Genomic DNA, 23,319 nt, shown 5'->3' on the forward strand with positions numbered 1-23,319 from the left:
CTGGAAGTACCAACGAGGTGTTAAGAGAATATATAAGATGTATCATTGCCCCATACTGACATATATGAAGCAGAGACCTGGGCACTAACAAAAAGACAGAAGAGAGAAATCCAAGCCAGTGAGATTAAATTTTTAATGAGTATGACAGGATAAAAAAAGATAAGGAAATCAGAGTAGAAAAGCTTTCAGGCAGAATGAAGAAAAATAAACTGCGATAATGTGGACATGTGGAGAAGGAACCTGGTTTGGATACCAGTTGAGAAGCAGGGGTAGAGGAAGACTGAAAGGTGCCATTAACCCTTTGGGCTCCAAGCAATAACACACTACTTCTACACCAGCTCGAAGTTTCTTTTGACCGAGTAACTGTAGGTCATGCATACACAATAATTAATAAAATTATAAATTCTTAAATGTGAGGAGTATTTGGTGTAGAAGTATCTATTTAAATAACTTCAGGTGTGATATTTTTCAAAATAATCCCCTGGGTTAAGTCTGGATTCCTAGAATAGATAAAAATTATGCCATTTTTCAATTTCTTATTTTCACAAAAAAAATTCCTGGAGATCTTCTGGATATTGCATATCAATAAACGAACCCCCAATGCTCAAGAATATTACACTAGAGGAGGTAAAATAATAAATCTAAATAGATTACATTCATAATCAATGTAAGAAGGCATATGTACTGAAACAGTACAGTGCTAGAAGTATTCTCACGTGCATATCTGTCAGTCTCAGACACAATTTCTCCAAGTATTACATCAGAAATAATACCTGAAAAAATTCTAGAAGCTTCTCAAAGTTTTGATGTAACTTTACACCACTCTGTGCACTGAAAACGAATCATGACAAATAAGCATCTTGAAATTCATAATACATATTCCAAATAGCTTCTTGTTGCCCGGGAACAGCATCAGCTCTTCCATTATCGTCAGATCTACAATCACCATCACTCTCACTTTCACTTCTCAAGTTAATTGAATTAGCAGGTAAACTTTCATTCTCACAGAAGTTACTAACATGAGACTCTTCACTATCACTTAATTCATTCAGTAAATCGTCAATCTCATCCGTACTTCGCTTGCTACCTTGGCCTGACATTTCAACCGATCGCTTGTAACAAAACATCAATTTAAAAAAATGTAAAAAAAAAACTGAAGGATTAAAAACAATCGATTTATACTGTCCATGGATGTAGCTCGAGCTTTCCACTACAAGACTGCAGCACAATAATTAAAAATGATGTAATAAAGCAGTAAAATTTATATATTGTATTCCTTGGGCAGATGACACCACACGAAGGAGTGCAACAGAAATATTTATTTGTCGGGCAGCTCCCAATACAGGAGAGCAAAGAGTTAATGTTCTGATGTAGCTGGAGTTGGAAATCTGAAATTGGTGATGGTGATTATTGTGCCTGTATCGAAATAGTTTTTAAGGGTTGGTATCCAGTATCTTACCTTTGGAACAAAGGGAACACCAAGAAGCGTTGACATGATAAATCCCACGTCGAGGAGGTATATAGTGTCTAGGGCAAATAATCTGAGAGCCGGTCAGGATTTCAGAGCCAGCAGGAAGGCAGAAGTTCCCTATAATCATAAACATCATTTATACAGGCGTATACTCATTTTGAAGCCAACTAAAAATATCCATACACCGAACTGTATAAAGAAAGTTACATACCAATGTGGTAGGCGGTTGGGCACTGAATGCACCATACAAGACTCTGGTGTTGAAGACGCATGCTAGCATTGCGAGGATCATCTGAAGCACAGGTATGACAAACATGTCGTGGACATGTGAACACCTCATCAAACCCAGCAGCGCCCTTGTTCATAGCAGCTGATTGTCTTCTGGAAGGCCCTCCCTGCCCACGAATGGCCTGTGGCCAAGCTTTGAGGCACTCCTGGTGGTAGAACTTACCACACTGACCTTACAAACAAAATATATAGCAGCACATTCACACAATTAGTGTTATAACATAATTTAATTCACAACCTTGTCAAAATATGCACTCTCAAGATTCTAGAACAGGAGTCAATATTTTACAGAATCATTATAAAACAATTTTGATACATCTGGTTGTGAACATTTTAGGTGTCAGAATGAACAACGAGCTGTATATGAATAGGAGCATTAAGCTTTCTAAACTAGAATAGGGCCAATGAAAGTTTGTATCTGCATTGTTTAATTATTTCTACATAATATACAGGTGAAAATGTAAAGAGAAAGAAATACTAATTCACAGCTCCCTACCCTCTTGACTTTTACTTTTCTCCATCTATTGCTCATTAAATATTTTAATTTTCAGTAAAAAGTAATGTATTGCAATAACTTCTAAGTATTACTGTAATTAGGAGTTCTTGCAAATTAAGTGACCAATTCAACACTGCATGAAACAATTAAAAGGCAGTGTTCTCAAGACAAATGTGAGCCTATGTAAATAAAATCATACATTTAACACTACAGAATGAATTTGAATACATATGTTCCAGACCTTGGCAGTTTCTGTTGAAAAAAACTAAATTCTCACCTTACAGTAAGGGAAATGAAAATTAGTGCACAAAAACATGGAACTCGAGAGGAAATTATAAAAGTCCAAAAACAAATCAAGAGCAGCAAAAAATAAAATTAGCATTGAGCAGACCCCCTTGTACCTTTCTCTTCCTATTGTCATACATACATCACGTCATTCATTTCATGTCATTAAGTACTCTGATGAGGTTGACATGAAGTGCATCTGGTTAATAAGAGGTGAATTATAACTATTATGGCTACAATAAATGGTAGAACAAAATGAAAAATAAAGAATCGAGTAGGAGTGGCATTATCAACAGCGAATCCCCCTCATGATAAAAACTTGCTAAATTTTTTTATATCACTTCACATCCAACCCCGTACAGAAACGGGACAAGGATTGGGCAAATATGTATACACACTGGATCTGTTCTGAAAAGTATCTGAAGATTTGCCTCAAGATTAGATATCAAGAAAAGGATTTAAAATTCTGTCTAATGCACTTCAATTTTTGAGATTAGCATTTCAGTTTTCAAACACCACTTACAAGCCGGCATTCAGAGAAGCATTCTCACAGTAGACTGGTCAAGACACATGCTCCTTAGCAGAGAGCACACAGGTTCGAGTCTCCATTGCCAATTTTTAATTTATTAGATTTTAATTTTAAAAGTATTTTTGCTCCCAACAATTGATTTTACCTGTATGTCCTTTTTTCAAAATTACTTCACTTTAGTGCTTAATTACATCATCACTTTCTTCGAGTATCACATCCAAAAATAATTCCCTTACAATTGAATACAAAAAAGTGCAAATTACACAAACACAAGATTTTCAGAGGAGTGAAATAAATGTCTTCATCAAGTAAAGTAAATGAGTGATAACAAAACCAACAACAATTTATTTTACATTTAACCAGCTAATTAATAACTGTGGTACACAATTTTACCAAGAGTTGCATTTAAAACAGTATTGATACATAATACTACATGACATATAGCATCAGTAAAAAAAAGTGATTGAATGCTACGTTGTATGATGGCTTATAACTGGTGTTTGAAAATTGAGAAGTCAACATTTCAAAAATTAAGGCTCATTCCAGAAAAACTTCCAAACAGCAACTTAATAACTATGTAGATTCATCTCATGAAAGCTTGACATCACTGTCTGCCTCACTAGACACTCCTTAAGAGTTACACAACAAGATATTGAAATTGCACTAAAAACTATGCATCAAATGAGATTTACATTCCCTGTAAAGGCTGGTTTCTTACAAACTTTAAAGATGCGCAAAATGAAAAACGTCATTGGTATAGATATGCAGTAACACATTTGTATCTATCAGAGAGATATTTAACTTATATACCCTCTGTATTATATGAAATAGATCTACTGCATACAGAAGCATTGATTTCAGAGAGATAATGGGCTCAATTAATACTGCAACTAACATCCTAGTAAGTCCAAAAAGATGGAATCTTAGCAATTCACAATCAGAGAAATGTTCCAAATGCTTAATCTTCAGGAATGATCAATTGATTTACTTATGTGAGAAAGCATATGTGCACGTTAGCCCACTCAAAGGACTAGAGCCAAATTATAGCTCCAATCGGGCCCGAATAAAATGATTACCCTACACAAGTAATGAAAATGGAAGAAACAAGTGATCAATAAAAAAAAAATTAAAAAAGGAAGCTAAGGATGATTACCATTGCTTATGAAAGACTTAATTGCGGCCTCCCCTAACGCTATTAACGTCGCCCAATACTGGGCAAGAATTATCTAGCTCTTGAACTGTTGCTTTATCTGTGACTGTATAACAGACCTATATATTTGTATAGTAGGAATGTATATATCATGTTGTTTTTTTAATATCTCTAAGTGAGGTTGATACTTCTGGCATGAATAATAATAATAAAGAAGAAGAAGAAGAATATGATGATGGTGTATTTTTTCATGCCTGTGTTCGTAATGTATTCCTAATTTTTTTTTTACCACAAGTTTTAAGCATACAAGACAGGTGGATGTTGCACTTAATGAGACCTATTGCTTCATCACAGGCTGACTATGGCCTACGTCTCTGGATAAATTACACTGCCCTGCTGGAATTGTACCTCCAAACATACAGTAAGTTGGGAGATAGCAGCAAAGAGTGAGAAGAAAAAAGCGATCACATCTGAAGTTCACCCTCTGCATTGCCACCAGCCAGCATACCCCCACCTAGCTTCTTGAAAAAGTTTCCTCAGAACAACAGAGACTCTTGGAGGGACAACACACTAAGCCTGAGTTTGTAAATGGCGAGGGAGACCCAACAGACCAAGAGAACGGATGACACAATGCGAGAAATTTCCTCCTGGTCATACACAAGAATAGTTGACAAGGAAAGCACTCAACAGACTGCGCTCAGGTGTTACGAGACAAATCTAAAGGTGTGGTTTCCTATGTGCAGCGGTCGCATGCGATTGCTGCATGCAGGGGGCGCATGCGTTGGACGCATGGCCTTGTCAGTTTCCATCGTGCAGTTGGTGCGCGCGCCTCAGAAGGGCCAGTCTACTCGTGCAATGGCGAGTGTTGTGACACAAGCTTGGCTGTACATTTTAAAACAACAGGAAATGAAAGACAGTATCATGATGGAAATAGACAGAAAGAGAAGGAAGAAGGTAGATAATATGTATTTAAGGAGAAATGAGGAAGGATATCATTCCAATTTAATTTCCAAGCATCTACTGGACGATATATATAAAATAAGTCATCACCAGACAAAATTAATTCACAAATTATTGTCATATAACTGTTATCCTCTTTTGCAGGTACTTAGCAACAGGAAAAGCCTTCCATTCCCTAAAGTACGCGTTTAGAATTTCTCATAGTTACATAAGTTTAATAAGTTTAATATTTGTACAAGACTGCTCAACGTCTTGATGCCACCACCAACAGAAAGTATTTGGAAGTCAAAGGCCACTGAATTTTGGGAAAGATGGCAATTTCCTAATTGTGTCGGAGCAATTGACGGGAAAAATATCCGGATTGTATGCCCTTCGAAGAGCGGGTCCCTGTTCTTCAATTACAAGAACGTTTTCTCCATTGTTCTTTTGGCAATCGTGGACGCGAATTACAAGTTCGTTGCAGTTGACGTCGGATCGTATGGAAAAGAAGGTGATAGTGGAATATTTGCCAAGTCGAATATGGGCAAAAAGTTGTATTCGAACAATTTCAACTTTCCACCAGAAGCAAATTTGCCAGGTTCTGAGAGGGTTCTGCCACATGTAATTGTTGGGGATGAAGCATTCGGGCTTCACAAGAACATTCTGAAACCATTTAATAGGTGCCAGGCAAAGGAAAATTTTGAAAAGGCAATTTTCAATTGCCGTCTATGCAGAGCCAGGCGTGTTTCTGAGAATGCTTTTGGTTTACTGTGTCAAGTTTTCAGATTGTTTTACTCCCCAATCGGAGTTAAACCTGAAACCTGTGACAAGTTAGTATTAGCTGCATGCTGCCTCCACAATTTAATTAGGGAAGATTGTCAATCACTTCTGACAGAAAACAGTGAAACAGCTGTGAGGAACATGACACCTCTTAGTAGAAATGGAGGATTCGCCCAGGCAGAAGGATTCCAGGTTCGAGATTATTTCATGCATTTTTTGTAGCAGAAGGCAAAGTTGAATGGCAAGAAAGAGCAATTCAAGGCACATAATTAGACCAGGGATTTGGTATGGACAGCTATATTTTTCACTACACAGTAAAACCTCTTCAAGACGAAAGCTTGTCCGAAGTGGAAACGTTTTGCAGTTCCTGTGATAATAACAGTCTTTATTGCGTTATGAAATTCGACTAAAGTGGAATCTGCATAACACGTGAGTGGAAAAGATTTTATATACGGATAATATTATTGTATAATGCAGATAAAATTATTGTGGAATGAAATCACTTCAGTTCTGTGTTGTACTGTGCGAGCAAATACTGGCCATGACGGCCACATTATGTTCAAACCATGATCATATAAACGAACTTCGGTGCAAAAGTGACGCAAACCAATTTACCATTAATTGATTCTCACTCTTCCAAACTGTTTAAATTATCGTACACAGTTCACCGGTGTATTCATAACAAGAAAGAAAAATGAAGTGCGTGGATGTGTAGTGTTGTGAAATATTATTATTATTGAAATCCGTGGATCACTTGCATACATCAGTCAAGATATTCGAGTAGCATTCAAGAATAGATATTGATATGTTGTTAATGTTTTCTTTCATAATTTTCCGTTTTTTCCGAATGCAATGCAGAAACAAGTCTATCGGAAAGCAAAATCGGTTCCTTGGAATTCCGCCTTGATCTGTATATATGTTTTGTACAAAACGCACTTTTCCGCTTGTATAAACGTGTTCCATTTCAATATTTTAAGCAGTTGTGAAATTATATAAACACTGTCAAAATAATTCAAAATAGAGAATATTCATATCAATTGGTACTCACAAAGCAATGTTTCCATAGTACGGTATGATTATTTGTAATTTTTATATTTATTATAAGCATATTAGTCATTAATTAAAATGAGATGTTAACATAAATATAGTGTTTCTCGAAAAATATCCATTCAAGAGCAAATAATATACTAATTTTTGTTTCCCACTATTCATAAAATGCTATGTGACTTGAAAAATGAAACTGTGGGGCAGTTTAAAATAACCACTCATCTGTTTTATCATTGAAATTGGAGGCTATTTCTTCCCAGATTTTGTCTTGGAGCACAATATTTTTATAGTCCTGATGGGAGCAGTCATATAGTTCCCGTCTTCTGGAAACAAACTCAATAAATCTCGCCTCTTCGTCTTTAGGAAAGCTCATCATGAGATAATACACACACGCGTCCTCTGCACCTGACTGGTATACTCAGCACTGCCTGCGTCTACTGCATGCGATGATTTCTAGGAGCTGCATGAAGGAAACCAGTCCTACAGCAATCCATTGTAGGAGTCAGGGAGGGGATGGATGCAGTAGCGGTCGGCAGCAGACGCATGCGACCGCTGCACATAGGAAACCGCACCTTAACTTGTTGAAGTGGGTTTCCAAGTAGACTCAATGTTATGTGAATGTGGATCAACACAGCTTCTTCATTGCAGACTGTGCCCATCAACACGCACTATGGAAGATATTATGAATGCAACACCGGACTCCTAAAGTCGCTAATTTCTGGTTACCAACTACATAAGATTGTTCATCCCTCATGTCTGTCATCCTTGTTACATTTATTCTATTGCAATGGGACACTTCTGAAGGCAGGCCTCGTATTAAGGAGTCAACACACCAACGCAGCATTTTCGCTAAGTGCTGTGCTCGATGTGGAGTCAGCTACACTGCTTAGATCCACAAACTCACACTTTTTTAAAATTTACGTTTTGTTATTCATATGTAAAGTATATAAGTTTTTGTTGCAAAATATGCATTTTAGACAGCCAATTTTAGCACTTATGACAACAAATAAATAAGCACTTTTATTTTCTTGCATTTAACCAGCTTTCTCCTTATCCTTACTTCCAATATTAAGGAGGAAACTGGGACACCCGAAAACAGCAGTGTGTGAAGATGTAGAGTTTGCCCTTGTCTTTTATGTTTCCATGACTGACCTTATCTTTTCTTTCTGTTCCTTCCACCTAAACTAGACTATCATTGTAAGAATTTTTGTGTGTTCTGACTTATTCCAAGATTCCCCATTTTCAATGATTTTTAGTTATAGGAATTTTATGAATTCTTACACACATCTCTAATCTCAACAAGTACATTATACTAGACCATCAGCCGCCACCACCATATCCAATTTCCAGGATTTCTTCTGGTCCAATAAATATAGTTTATTCATAAAAAAATAAAACGAATGCATTTACATGAAATATAAATTCTAGCTTACAGTTAATTATGTCTATTGAGAGTTTGACTGACACACAAATTCTATCTCATTTCAGAGTTGGTGAATACCTAACAAATAACATGACTGTAAAGGTTTAGGCGAGAAGAGGTATCAAACAAGTTATTTTATGGTTGTAGCTGTTCTGCTTTGCAATTCGAAGGAAACATAACTCACATAAAATATGTTTGAATAATAGTTAAACTTGAAAATATATATTACAAATTAACTAGGAACACACACATTATCATTTCCTGGCTTCTCCTAGTAACCAAAACACACAGTTGCAAGTTAAATTACACAGCACTATTTCACAGACATAAATTCTTATTGCTCACAAATCATAACGGAAGTAAATATGGAACATAACCATAATATATTTTTTTACTGTTTGCTTTATGTCGCACTGACACTGATAGGTCTTATAGCGACGATGGGACAGGAAAGGCCTAGGAATGGGAAGGAAGCGGCCGTGGCCTTAATTAAAGCACAGCCCCAGCATTTGCCTGGTGTGAAAATAGGAAACCATGGAAAACTATCTTCAGGGCTGCCGACAGTGGGTTTCGAACCCACTATCTCCCAGATGCGAGCTCAAAGCTGCGCGCCCCTAACCGCACGGCAACCATAATACTGAGAGCAATATTTTTATTACTAGTACTTCAAGGCAAGAAGTTACCAACCATAAACCAATTTCAGTCAGTAGATAGTCTAAAAAAGTTATATAGGCTCTCTCATCAATCCAGTTCTTCTCAGTCTCTGATGAGCTCATTTCTACTTCCCAGCTTCATCAGGCGGAAGGGTTTTGAGATAAAGAAGCTTGATGTATATGCAAAAAGGGAAAAGAGAAAAAGATATAAATGAATACAGGTGGTAAAATTAGTAGGAATAGAGGACAACACAAAAGGGAGCAAAAACTCAACAGGTCAAAACAAGCAATAGAAAGGAACTAACAAGTGACAAATCAAAGCATGTAATATATAGAAAAATGGGAAATGAAGCTTCCATGGTTAGCTGAATTATTTAGTTCTTCCAGGTTGAATGTGTTGTAATTTTACGTACCTAACGCACAGTTTACAGACGTTTCAAATATTTCCTGCATTCTTGATAAAGGCAACTGAAATGCACCTATTCCCCCCGAGGTAATTCGCCTCCACATAAATCTAAAACACGGTTCAACACGGAAGAACTACTAAATAACAGAAAAATAGGAACATGAATGGGAACACATACAAAGTAAACACAATGATGGGTCAACAACAATGCTTGGTTATGATTATTGAAACAAGAGTGGCCAACGACAGAATGATCACTAAACTGACAAGATTACTGGACAAAATTTGGGAAGAAAAGAAGCTGTCAGATGAATGGACATCAGCATTGATACACCCACTTCATAAGAAAGACCAGGCAGACATCAACAATTGTAGGGGAATTTTGCAACAACCAAAGACCTATAATATATTTTCACAGGCACTGCTATAGACCAGAAAAACAATTGGAATGGCAAATTGGTTAGTATCAAGAGATTTTAGATAGGATAGGTATTGGAAGGATCACTATCTTGTTACCACTGAAAATGAGGGTAGTACCCAGTCTGGTACTTTCAGTTTTTCTCTATAGAGCCGAGACGTGGACTCTTCATGGTACAGACCAGAAGAAAATCAATTCTTTTGAAATGTGGTGCTGGGGAAGAATATTACACATAACTTGGGCAGCATTGTGAACTGAAGATTCCATTATAAACCAGCTCAACACCAGAATATGTAAACAAAGAGTTTTACAATTCTTTGGACATGCTATGCAACGTGGGAATGACAACATAAAAAAAGCGTATCATTCTTGGACATATTCTTGGCAAGAGAGGTCGTGGATGAGCTACTGCTCAATGGACAAACATTATCAAGAATATAACTGGGTTCAACCTCTTCATGCACCACGTGAGGCAGAGGTTCACAAAAGACAGAGACAACTGAACAATGGCCTCCTTGGAGATCACAGTTCTCTGAATGAAGGGAACGATAACAGATTCTGAACCTGAATTTGATCAATGCATACCAAAAAACAGAGGACAAGAAATTCATGTTCACATTTGTCGACTTCAAGAAGACCTACAATTCGGTAAATAGAGAAGAAATGGGTCTAGATAAAAAGACCGGAGAATTCATAAAACAGACAGTAACTAAAAATCATCAAGTTCAGAGGGCTACTATCGGAATTCTTTCGAATTAAAACAGGGGTAAGATGGAGACGGACTTTCTCTCCTATTCAACAGTGTTCAAGACAAAGTGATTAGAGTGTGGCACAAAACAATGCAAGGAATTAATGAGATACAAGAACAAAGGAATAGAAGGCAACTGTCTAGCCTTTGTAGTCATGATGAGGGCTGCAATGATATAATGGATGCAGAAATTTTCTCACGGCACTGGAGTGTGTATCGTAGAGATAGGATAGGAATGGTGGGAGGGGGAGTGTTCATTCTGGTAAAAAGAAGAATTTGTAAGCTACGAATTTTAGTGAAAAATGGAAGGGTATGTATAGGTATTTTAAGGCAGAAACAGGTTCCAAGAAGGACATTCCAGGAATAATCAATGAACAAGGGGAGTGTGTACGTGAGGATCTTCAAAAGGCAGAAGTATTCAGTCAGCAGTATGTAAAGATTGTTGGTTACAAGGATAATGTCGAGATAGAGGAGGAGACTAAGGCCAAAGAAGTAATAAAATTTACATATGATAACAATGACATTTACAATAAGATACAAAAGTTGAAAACTAGAAAAGTGGCTGGAATTGATCAGATTTCTGGGGATATACTAAAGACAATGGGTTGGGATATAGTACCATATCTGAACTACTTATTTGATTATTGTTTGGTCGGAGGAGCTATACCAGATGAATGGAGAGTTGCTATAGTAGCCCCTGTGTATAAAGGAAAGGGTGATAGACATAAAGCTGAAAATTACAGGCCAGTAAGTTTGACATGCATTGTATGTAAGCTTTGGGAAGGCATTCTTTCTGATTATATTAGATATGTTTGTGAAATTAATAACTGGTTCGATAGAAGGCAATTCGGTTTTAGGAAAGGTTATTCCACTGAAGCTCAACTTGTAGGATTCCAGCAAGATATAGCAGATATCTTGGATTCTGGAGGCCAAATGGACTGTATCGCGATTGACATGTCTAAAGCATTTGATAGGGTGGATCATGGGAGACTACTGACAAAAATGAGTGCAATTGGACTAGACAAAAGAGTGACTGAATGGGTTGCTATATTTCTAGAAAATAGATCTCAGAGAATTAGAGTAGGTGAAGCTTTATCTGACCATGTAATAATTAAGAGGGGAATTCCTCAAGGCAGTATTATCGGACCTTTATGTTTTCTTATATATATAAATGATATGAGTAAAGGAGTGGAACCGGAGGTAAGGCTTTTTGTGGATGATGTTATTCTCTATAGAGTGATAAATAAGTTACAAGATTGTGAGCAACTGCAACGTGACCTCGAAAATGTTGTGAGATGGACAGCAGGCAATGGTATGGTGATAAACGGGGTTAAAAGTCAGGTTGTGAGTTTCACAAATAGGAAAAGTCCTCTCAGTTTTAATTACTGCGTTGATGGGGTGAAAGTTCCTTTTGGGGATCATTGTAAGTATCTAGGTGTTAATATAAGGAAAGATCTTCATTGGGGGTAATCACATAAATGGGATTGTAAATAAAGGGTACCGATCTCTGCACGTGGTTATGAGGGTGTTTAGGGGTTGTAGTAAGGATGTAAAGGAGAGTGCATATAAGTCTCTGGTAAGACCCCAACTAGAGTATGGTTCCAGTGTATGGGACCCTCACAAGGATTACCTGATTCAAGAACTGGAAAAAATCCAAAGAAAAGCAGCTCGATTTGTTCTGGGTGATTTCCGACAAAAGAGTAGCGTTACAAAAATGTTGCAATGTTTGGGTTGGGAAGAATTGAGAGAAAGAAGAAGAGCTGCTCGACTAAGTGGTATGTTCCAAATGGAAATTCTAAATTCCCATAGAGGGAATTAGATATTTTTCCACCAATAGAGCATATAAAAAATCAGATAAAAAATTAGATGTATGGCTTTTCAGGCGTTTGCTCTATTAACCAGCGTTTCGTCTTAGGTCTGACACTAGACTCGTCAGAGTGGGATGTGTCAGACCCTGAAACGCCTGAAAAGCCATACATGTAATTTTTGATATGCTCTATTGGTGGAAAAATATCTAATTCCCTCTATTAGAATTTCCATTTGGAATTGCTAGGCGGGCATTAATTCTACTGTCGAGTTTTATCTCCCGTATGCAGTTATCAGACTGTGCCTCTTAAATAGGCTTCTGATAAGTTCACCTGCATACACCCCAGCGTCAGTGGGTAGGGTCTGACACATCCCACTCTGACGAGTCTAGTGTCAGACCTAAGACAAAACGCTGGTTAATAGAGCAAACGCCTGAAAAGCCATACATCTAATTTTTGATCTGATAAGTGGTATGTTCCGAGCGGTCAGCAGAGAGATGGCGTGGAATGACATCAGTAGATGAATAAGGTTGAATGGCGTTTATAAAAGTAGGAAAGATCACAACATGAAGATAAAGTTGGAATTCAAGAGGACAAACTGGGGCAAATATTCATTTATAGGAAGGGGAGTTAGGGATTGGAATAACTTACCAAGGGAGATGTTCAATAAATTTCCAATTTCTTTGAAATCATTTAGGAAAAGGCTAGGAAGGCAACAGATAGGGAATCTGCCACCTGGACGACTGCCCTAAATGCAGATCAGTATTGACTGATTGATTGATTGATTTGATTATACTTGGTCACAGACAAGAGTATAAAACATGGAAGGTTGGAAAGTTGGCCAAGCACTGGACTTAGTTCTTTGGAGTTTCTACAGGAAGAGAAAACCCTCTGGGTAAGGAGAGCTACTTGGATGACTGCTCCAAATGCAGTTTTTTGTGGTGAACCAACAAACTAATGACCACTGCAAGGAACATAACAGTTCTCTCTGAAAGTACTTCTCTGTTATGTGGCTGTGCATTGACAATACAATGAAAACACTCAAATACTCCGCACATATTTTTGTGGGAATTTAATGAAGATAAATAAAGCTGATTGCATTAAAGATGCAGTGAACACTGGAAACTCTGCAACAAGAAGAAAGTAGGATGTCAAAGAAAGTTGTATTTGCGACTCGCAAAAAAAGCACCTTCCAGAAACAAACAGTACTTGCTGGGCATTTTGCACCAAAAGATGAAGCATCTGGACCTCTAAAAAAAAAAGGATGTGTGATTATTTACATGAAGAGAGAATAGGAATATGCTGTTACATGTGAAATGTGCCTACTGAAAGTCTTAGCTATAGCCAAAGAACTAGTCATTACAGGCTTCAAAACTAGCCAGGGCAAACAAGAATTTTTAATAGCAATGGATTAGGCTTTTGGAGAAGAACTAGCATCGTTCAATGGCTTCCACGTGATTACAAAGAAAAGGTAGCAAATTTTCATTACTACATAATATATCAGTACCAAAGACACTCATATATAACATCACAAATTGGTGATAAAGATCAAATGCTGGTCTATTTCGAAACGCTGCCCGACAACACTGTCAACAAAAAGGGGCAATGCAGTGAAATGATAACTGGTGGCAATGGAAAACAAAGATGTACAGTTATGTTGTGTATAACAGGCAATGGACGAAAGTTACCACCTTGCGTTACATTTAAAAAAAAAAATCATTTGAAAAGTATCAATGAAAGGTGTACTGGGTGATGAAGTTCGGTAATGTCACTCAGACACCCATTCATAACAGTACAGAAGCAGCAATATATGTAATGACTGGCTGATGAAAAACTCAGGTTCGTGCGGAGAGGAAAAATAAAGCGACCGAATGTGACTCAGATTTGTGAGTGGATAAAATGTGCATGGAACTCCAATCCGCTACCACTTGTGCAAAAATTAATCAGAAAATGCTTTATCGTGAATTCCTGAGGATGTCATTGTGTGGGAAGTTGGCGACACCAAATACGGCCCTTCCACAAGTGATGACAATGAGTATCGTGATAAACATAGCTAAGGGAGCAATTAATTCATGTTTTTAATATTTTACTGCACACTTTAACATTAAGTTAAGCAGACCCGGGCAACAGCTGGAAACTGCAGATGATGATGATTAACATTAAATTGATAGAAAAAGAAAATGCATTAAATTTTTTCTTTTATTGAAAGTACTGTTGAGCTCCAGATGCTTCTGTAACAGGAAGTGAAGATAAATAAAATACAAATTAAAGACAATTTTTTTCTTTAAATTTTCTTTCCTAAAATTAGGGTGCATGGATTATTTGCATACGAGCAAGGTCATAGGTGACACGATTACAGTCTGACATTTGGTAGTATAAACAGCACTCAACCTGAGAGCCAGCAGATTACAAGGCAACTCGTGGCCAGAATGACAACGTTTTAAGTCTTTCTAGTGTGGCAAAACACAAAATATAAAATTTATGAAAATACTGAAACATATGGGTTTAAAAAAAAATTACTAACAGAATGACACGTTTCGTTCTACAAGAAGATACTCCAGACTTCATCAAATCACTTTTTATAACCTGCATTTATATGTACAAAGTAGTCTACACTCCATTAATTTGTCAATGATTTGAAATATATCAATAATGCTGTTTGTAAACTCTCAGGTCAGGCACACATTTACTCCCATTCTAGTCACAAGCAGGCTCATTTTCCACTTCAAGGAGATTTTCATTGGGAGAATGACGCTCGCTGCCCATCTCCTCGCCTGCCGCTCCCTCTAGGGAACATAATATCTGAGCAGTTCCCAGTCAGTCGAAGGTCAAAATCAACTTCACCTGAACAACTAACATACGGGGCTGGAGGAAAGAGTGAGTGAGTACATGCTTTGATATTTTATTTAATAACTCTATTTCTTCTAACTTTTCTCATTCTCACACTTGGTATTTTTTATCTCTCTTCAGATATCTGATCAACATTTTTGTTCTTCAATGAAGAGATATGGAGCCTAAATTTAACTCTGTTCCGACATTGACGACCGATAATATTTGACATTCCCATTGAAAACAGTCCACCTGATTTCAACAATACTCAGCCAACCATACAATTTTTCTTCAACTCTGGCCTTATTTCTAGTCAAATCAGCAATCATTTTAATCATACAAGACTTAAGAATGATAAATATTTTAAACAGAATTGATTTTTTTAGTGTATACTGTTAATTCATTTTCATACTGTTTTATATGTATGTCTGTATTTCTTAAATATTAACCTAAAGACAACATTAACGCAGGCCAAAACATATCCTTATACTACTAGATACCCGTGCCACGCTATGGTTTTAAACTGAAAGTTATTAGCATATTTACTCGTGCATTAGAACCCCATCTTTCTCACTTTTATTGCAAAAAATCATGAAGGAGGGTCCAATATGCAGTGAACACAACTTCTAGTCTATAATTTGTACACGTAAACAATCTACGCCATTCTTTAACAAACTTATGAATGTATTTGAGTCATACTGGCTATTTTCCTTGGAAGACAGTATTTCTAAATGTAAAAGACAATAAATGGTGAACATGACTTGTTTGTGGGTTACTGTAGTCACGTCCTAGTTCATGAACCATGGGCAACGGCTGAGTGGCCTAGTAAGTGGTCCTGAGAGTCGGGATACCAGTTGCTATGGAATGGGAGTGGGCATCTCGGACATATTCTGAGTCGTGGCCCTCCTTGTGCTCAGGCGGCTAGGACTATACAATTCACCGGTGGTCCATAACCCATTAGAGGAGAGATACTCACTTCGACTATGTGCAAGTAGGGCAGCATCCTGTTTCATGAATTTACCGAGCTCAGAACACTTTAAGCAAGCCTCGGACCTATGGGAGTAATGGAGTCCCACTCCCATTTGACAGGCGAGGGACTCCTTGGAAACGACTTGGTGAACGAAATGGAATTCGATGGGGAGCTATTAATATTAATGGGGCTTATGGAAGAAAGAAGGTAGAACTGGCTGAGTCGGCAAAGAGGATGCATCTGGATGTGCTAGAAGTAAGTGATATTCGGACAAGGGGAGATAAGGAGGAAGAGATAGGAGATTATAAAGTGTACTTGATGGGTGTTAGAAAGGGAAGGGCAGAGTATGGGGTAGGGCTTCTTATCCGGAATACCATTGCACGCAACATAGTTTCGGTTAGGCACGTAAATGAGCGAATGATGTGGGTAGATTTGTCAGTGGGAGGAATTAGGACAAGAATTGTATCCGTGTATTCACCATGTGAGGGTGCAGATGAGGATGAAGTTGACAAGTTTTATGAAGCATTGAGTGACATCGTGGTCAGGGTCAACAGCAAGGATAGAATAGTGCTAATGGGCGATTTCAATGCGAGAGTTGGGAATAGAACTGAAGGATATGAAAGGGTGATTGGTAAATGTGGGGAAGATATGGAAGCTAATGGGAATGGGATGCGTTTGCTGGACTTCTGTGCTAGTATGGGTTTATCTGTTACGAATACATTCTTTAAGCATAAGGCTATTCACCGCTACACATGGGAGGCTAGGGGTACCAGATCCATAATAGACTATATCTTAACAGACTTTGAATTCAGGAAATCTTTTAGGAATGTACGAGTTTTTCGGGGATTTTTAGATGATACAGACCACTATCTGATCTGTAGTGAACTAAGTATCTCTAGGCCTAGGGTAGAGAAAGTGAAATCTGTCTGCAAACGAATAAGGGTAGAAAATCTCCAGGACGAGGAAATTAGACAGGAGTACATGGATATGATTAGTGAGAAGTTTCGAACAGTAGACAGTAAGCAGGTTCAAGATACAGAAAGTGAATGGGTGGCATACAGGGATGCGGTAGTAGAAAGAGCAAGGGAATGCCTACGAACAACTGTGTGTAAAGATGGGAAAAGGTGAACAACTTGGTGGAATGATGAAGTGAGAGCAGCCTGTAAACGTAAAAAGAAGGCTTATCAGAAATGGCTCCAAACAAGGGCCGAGGCAGACAGGGATTGGTACACAGATGAAAGAAACAGAGCGAAACAAATAGTTGTTGAATCCAAAAAGAAGTCATGGGAACATTTTGGTAATAACCTGGAAAGGCTAGGTCAAGCAGCAGGGAGACCTTTCTGGACAGTGATAAAGAATCTTAGGAAGGGAGGGAAAAAGGAAATGAACAGTGTTTTGAGTAATTCAGGTGAACTCATAATAGATCCCAGGGAATCACTGGAGAGGTGGAGGGAATATTTTGAACATCTTCTCAATGTAAAAGGAAATCAACATGGTGGTGTTGCGAACAGCCAAGCTCATGGGGAGGAGGAAAATGATGTTGGTGAAATTATGCTTGAGGAAGTGGAAAGGATGGTAAATAAACTCCATTGCCACAAAGCAGCAGGAATAGATTAAATTAGACCAGAAATGGTGAAGTATAGTGGGAAGGCAGGGATGAAATGGCTTCATATTGTAGTAAAATTAGCGTGGAGTGTTGGTAAGGTACCTTCAGATTGGACAAAAGCAGTAATTGCACCTATCTATAAGCAAGGGAACAGGAAGGATTGCAATAACTATCGAGGTATCTCATTGATTAGTATACCAGGCAAAGTATTCACTGGCATCTTGGAAGGGAGGGTGCGATCAGTCGTTGAGAGGAAGTTGGATGAAAACCAGCGTGGTTTCAGACCACAGAGAGACTGTCAGGATCAGATTTTCAGTATGCGCCACGTAATTGAAAAATGCTACGAGAGGAATAGGCAGTTGTGTTTATGTTTCGTAGATCTAGAGAAAGCATATGACAGGGTACCGAGGGAAAAGATGTTCGCCATACTGGGGGACTATGGAATTAAAAGTAGATTATTAAAATCAATCAAAGACATTTATGTTGACAATTGGGCTTCGGTGAGAATTGATGGTAGAATGAGTTCTTGGTTCAGGGTACTTACAGGAGTTAGACAAGGCTGTAATCTTTCACGTTAGCTGTTTGTAGTTTACATGGATCATATGCTGAAAGGTATAAAATGGCAGGGAGGGATTCAGTTAGGTGGAAATGTAGTAAGCAGTTTGGCCTATGCTGACGACTTGGTCTTAATGGCAGACTGTGCCGAAAGCCTGCAGTCTAATATCTTGGAACTTGAAAATAGGTGCAATGAGTATGGTATGAAAATTAGCCTCTCGAAGACTAAATTGATGTCAGTAGGTAAGAAATTCAACAGAACTGAATGTCAGATTGGTGATACAAAGCTACAACAGGTCGATAATTTCAAGTATTTAGGTCGTGTGTTTTCCCAGGATGGTAATATAGTAAGAGAGGTTGAATCAAGGTGTAGTAAAGCTAATGCAGTGAGCTCGCAGTTGCGATCAGCAGTATTCTGTAAGAAGGAAGTCAGCTCCCAGACGAAACTATCTTTACATCGGTCTGTTTTCAGACCAACTTTGCTTTACGGGAGCGAAAGCTGGGTGGACTAAGGATATCTTAATCAGAAGTTAGAAGTAACAAGACATGAAAGTAGCAAGAATGATTGCTGGTACAAACCGGTAGGAACAAAGGCAGGAGGGTACTCGGAATGAGGAGATAAAGGCTAATTTAGGAATGAACTCGATGGATGAAGCTGTATGCATAAACCGGCTTCGGTGGTGGGGTCATGTGAGGCGAATGGAGGAGGATAGGTTACCTCTGAGAATAATGGACTCTGTTATGGAGAGTAAGAGAAGTAGAGGGAGACCAAGACGACGATGGTTAGACTCTGTTTCTAACGATTTAAAGATAAGAGGTATAGAACTAAATGAGGCCACAATACTAGTTGCAAATCGAGGATTGTGGCGACGTTTAGTAAATTCTCAGAGGCTTGCAGACTGAACGCTGAAAGGCATAACAGTCTATAATGATAATGTATGTATATGTATGTATAAAGTAAAATATAGCCAGTTTTACTTATTCACATCACGTCATTTGTTCCATCTCATTAAATCCTCTGCTGAGGTTGAAGTCACAAAGGGCATACAGTCGTAAAAACTTGCTACAAAGATTCGTCTCACTTCATACTTGACCCCATAGACCTCGTATTATATTATGCAATACTGATACAAAGTAACTTAATGACCAGTCATTTGTCTCTAACAGTTGAACAGTAGGCGTACCACACAGTAAACCTGAGTAAACCGAATAGTTTTGTTCCCGACTATAGAGCCAAACAGTGCGAATCTATTCCCAAATGGTTTCTGGAGATGGTCTCTGATATACCAAGTTGGTGTATATGTAGCAGAAGCCACTCGTTCTGAATAAAGCAGTGCCGTAGAAAGCGTGCCAAACCACCAGCTGGTAACTAGCGTATGTTACGAGTTGAACTTCACGGTCCAGATATCTCTTTCTATTATAATTTATTTCTGAAATATCAGATTTTCTCTCCTTATATATTTCTGTTCATATGCTGTTTGGCATAAAATTCTTCTTCAATCTTCCTTTCAAAGAATTTTCTTAATCCACAGTGACGATTTAATATGATATTTTCTTCTTCTCAGTTTTTGCGTGGTGTCCTTTTTTTCTCTCGGTAAAGAATGATTTAGCATTCAATTATTTCTTTAAAACGATTCAGATTCCGTCCTGATGTTTACATGGCCCTCAGGGGAGAAATATTTTGAAGTATACAATTTACAACATTTTACACCTAGGAAATAAAAGTATCACCCTGCTGAGCACAGCTTGTTGTGGCTATTTGCTACCTGCTGCCAGCATAGTATCTAGGGAAGCTTCTAAGAACGTACTGCTGAAGGTCGAGAGATTTAAAAACAATATGTACTGTTATTATGGTCAGATTCTTAGAAGCAGAAGATAGTAAAATCCTCAAAACTTTGTCTCTGGTATAACAGGGCTCAATTGTAGAAGCATTGTAAACAAAGGAGTTGAATTAAGTAATTTAATAGATATATACTAACCAGATATTGTAATAGGAGTTGAATCATGGCTGAGAAATGATATGATGGATGCGGAAATATTCTCACGGAACTGGAGTGTGTGAAGTCAAATAAATATTAAAGTTTATTTATTCCACCTGTTCTATACATTAAAAAAAGATAGTGAATAAAATAAAATTATAGGGACATGTTTCGCCCTTTAATTATGGGCATCTTCAGCCTTAATCTCAAACTGAAAGCTGATTAATCAGGTACCTGATCGTAATTAACTTACATACGAATGTGAAGGAAATGTTGGAAACGTGCAAAATGGTTGACAATAGTTATGAAATTCTTAATATCAGGCCTTAATAAAGTCTAAAATACAAATATTCGTAAAATTATACACTTTCTTGAATATAGTTACGAAATTCTTGAAATGAGACCTTAATCAAGTTTAAAATACAAGTAGTCGTGAGTTTATACACTAGAGGAAACTTTTGGATCTTAAATAGATTGAATGTCACTATAATAATCACATCAAGTGGGGTTTATAATAAATGTGAAGTGATAAAACTAGTTTTCTAGAAGCATGAGAGAAGAAGAGTGCTTGAAGGTAAGTTGCTGTGTTAAATGTTAGCAGGAAGGAACGGCAGTAGTCTTTTGTGTAGAGTCGTAAGGGAAGTTTGGATTGAAGTCTCTTTATTAACGTTGAAATTGGTTGACGTAAAGAAGATTCGGACAATGTATGTGGGAAGCGATAAGGAAAGAGACGTGATTGTAGCGGGTGATCTCAATTTACCAAATGCAATTGGGAAGGTAATGCGAACGACAGGAAGCATGAACAACATGTGGCAAATAAGTTAATATGCCAAGGGCACCTGATACAGAAAGTGATGGAACCAACTAGAAGGAAGAATATTTTGGATGTGGTGCTGATAAAAACAGATGAGCTCTATAGAGAAAGCAAAGTAATAGATGGTATTAGTGATCACGAAGTTGTTTTTGTTGTAGTTAAAAATAAATGTGAAAGAAAGGAAGGTATTAAAAGTAGGACTATTAGGCAGTACCATATGGCTGATGAAACAGGCATGAGGGAGTTTTTAAAAAGTAACTATGATCGCTGCAAAATGGTAAATAAAAATGTAAACAGACTCTGGGATGTGTTTAAAGCAATTGTTGAGGAATGCGAAAATAGGTTTTTACCTTTAAAGGTGGTAAGGAATGGTAAAGATCCACTATATTATAACAGAGAAGTAAAGACTCAGAAGAAGGTACAGGTTGGAACGAAATACCGTTAGAAATGGTTATGGAAGTAAGGAGAAACTGAAGGAACTTACCAGGAAATTGAATCTAGCAAAGAAGTCAGCTAAGGATAACATGATGGCAAGCATAATTGGGGGTCATACAAATTTTAGTGAAAAATGGAAGGGTATGTATAGGTACTTTAAGGCAGAAACAGGTTCAAAGAAGGACATTCCAGGAATCTTTAATGAACAAGGGGAGTGTGTATGCGAGGATCTTCAAAAGGCAGAAGTATTCAGTCAGCAGTATGTAAAGATAGTTGGTTACAAGGATAATGTCCAGCAAGGAGATGTGAGTAATACTAAAGAAGTATTCAAATTTACCTATGATAACTATGACATTTACAGTACCGGTAAGATACAAAAGTTGAAAACTGGAAAAGCAGATGGAATTGATAAGATTTCTGGGGATATACTAAAGGCAATGGGTTGGGATATAGTATCATATCTGAAATACTTATTTGATTATTTTTTGGTTGAAGGACCTATACCAAATGAATGGAGAGTTGCTATAGTATAAAGGAAAGGGTGATAGACATAAAGCTGAAAATTACAGGCCAGTCAGTTTGACATGCATTGTATGTAAGCTTTGAGAAAGCATTCTTTCTGATTATATTAGACATGTTTGCAAAATTAATAACTGGTTTGACAGAAGGCACTTTGGGTTTAGGAAAGGTTATTCCACTGAAGCTCAGCTTGTAGGATTTCAGCAAGATATAGCAGATATCCTGGATTCAGGAGGTTAAATGGACTGTATTGCGATTGACCTACCTAAGGCATTTGATATGGTAGACTACTGGCAAAAATGAGTGCTATTGGACTAGAAAAAAGAGTGACTGAATGGGTGGCTATATTTCTAGAAAATATAACTCAGAGAATTAGAGTAGGCGAAGCTTTATCTGACCCTGTAATAATTAAGAGGGGAATTCCTCAAGGCAGTATTACTGGACCTTCATGTTTTCTTATATACGGTATATCAATGATATGTGCAAAGAAGTGAAATCAGAGATAAGGCTGTTTGCAAATGATGTTATTTTGCACAGAGTAATAAATAAGTTACAGGATTGTGAGCGGCTGCAGGGTGACCTCGATAGTGTTGTGAGATGGACGGTGGGCAATGGTATGATGAAAAACGGGGTTAAAAGTCAGGTTGTGAGTTTCACAAATAGGAAAAGTCCTCTCAGTTTTAATTACTGCGCTGATGGGGTGAAAGTTCATTTTGGGGATCATTTTAAGTACCTAGGTGTTAATATAAGAAAAGACCTTCATTGGGGAAATCACATAAATATGATTGTTAATAAAGGGTACAGATCTCTGCACATGGTTATGAGGGTATTTAGGGGTTGTAGTAAAGATGTAAAGGAGAGGGCATGTAAGTCTCTGGTAAGACCCCAACTGGAGTATGGTTCCAGTGTATAGGACCCCTCACCAGGATTACTTGATTCAAGAACTGGAAAAAATCCAAAGAAAAGCAGCTTGATTTGTTCTGGGTGATTTCCGACAAAAGAGTAGCGTTACAAAAATGCTGCAAAGTTTGGGCTGGGAAGACTTGGGAGAAAGGAGACGAGCTGCTCGATTAAGTGGTATGTAAATACAAAGTATGTTACAAGTGTTGTTTTTTAAATATCCACCTATTCAATACAAAGAGATCTTTTTTAAGAACTAAATATTATTATAAAA

The 23,319-nt window shown here is 37.6% G+C and overlaps 1 protein-coding gene across 1 annotated transcript in view; it reads right to left on the bottom strand.

Moving 5' to 3' along the window:
• Nucleotides 1-23,319, bottom strand: part of LOC136877753 (histone-lysine N-methyltransferase NSD2) — a 386,665-nt gene that overhangs the window by 160,134 nt on the left and 203,212 nt on the right. The window contains exons 14-15 of the mRNA XM_067151960.2: nucleotides 1,683-1,931; nucleotides 1,460-1,588 (exon numbers count right to left, since the gene is read on the bottom strand). Of these exons, the coding sequence (XP_067008061.2) occupies nucleotides 1,460-1,588; nucleotides 1,683-1,931 (378 nt within the window). The remainder of the gene's footprint in view (nucleotides 1-1,459; nucleotides 1,589-1,682; nucleotides 1,932-23,319) is intronic.

This window comes from Anabrus simplex, chromosome 7 (genome assembly GCF_040414725.1).
Source record: "Anabrus simplex isolate iqAnaSimp1 chromosome 7, ASM4041472v1, whole genome shotgun sequence".
Taxonomy (NCBI): domain Eukaryota; kingdom Metazoa; phylum Arthropoda; class Insecta; order Orthoptera; family Tettigoniidae; genus Anabrus; species Anabrus simplex.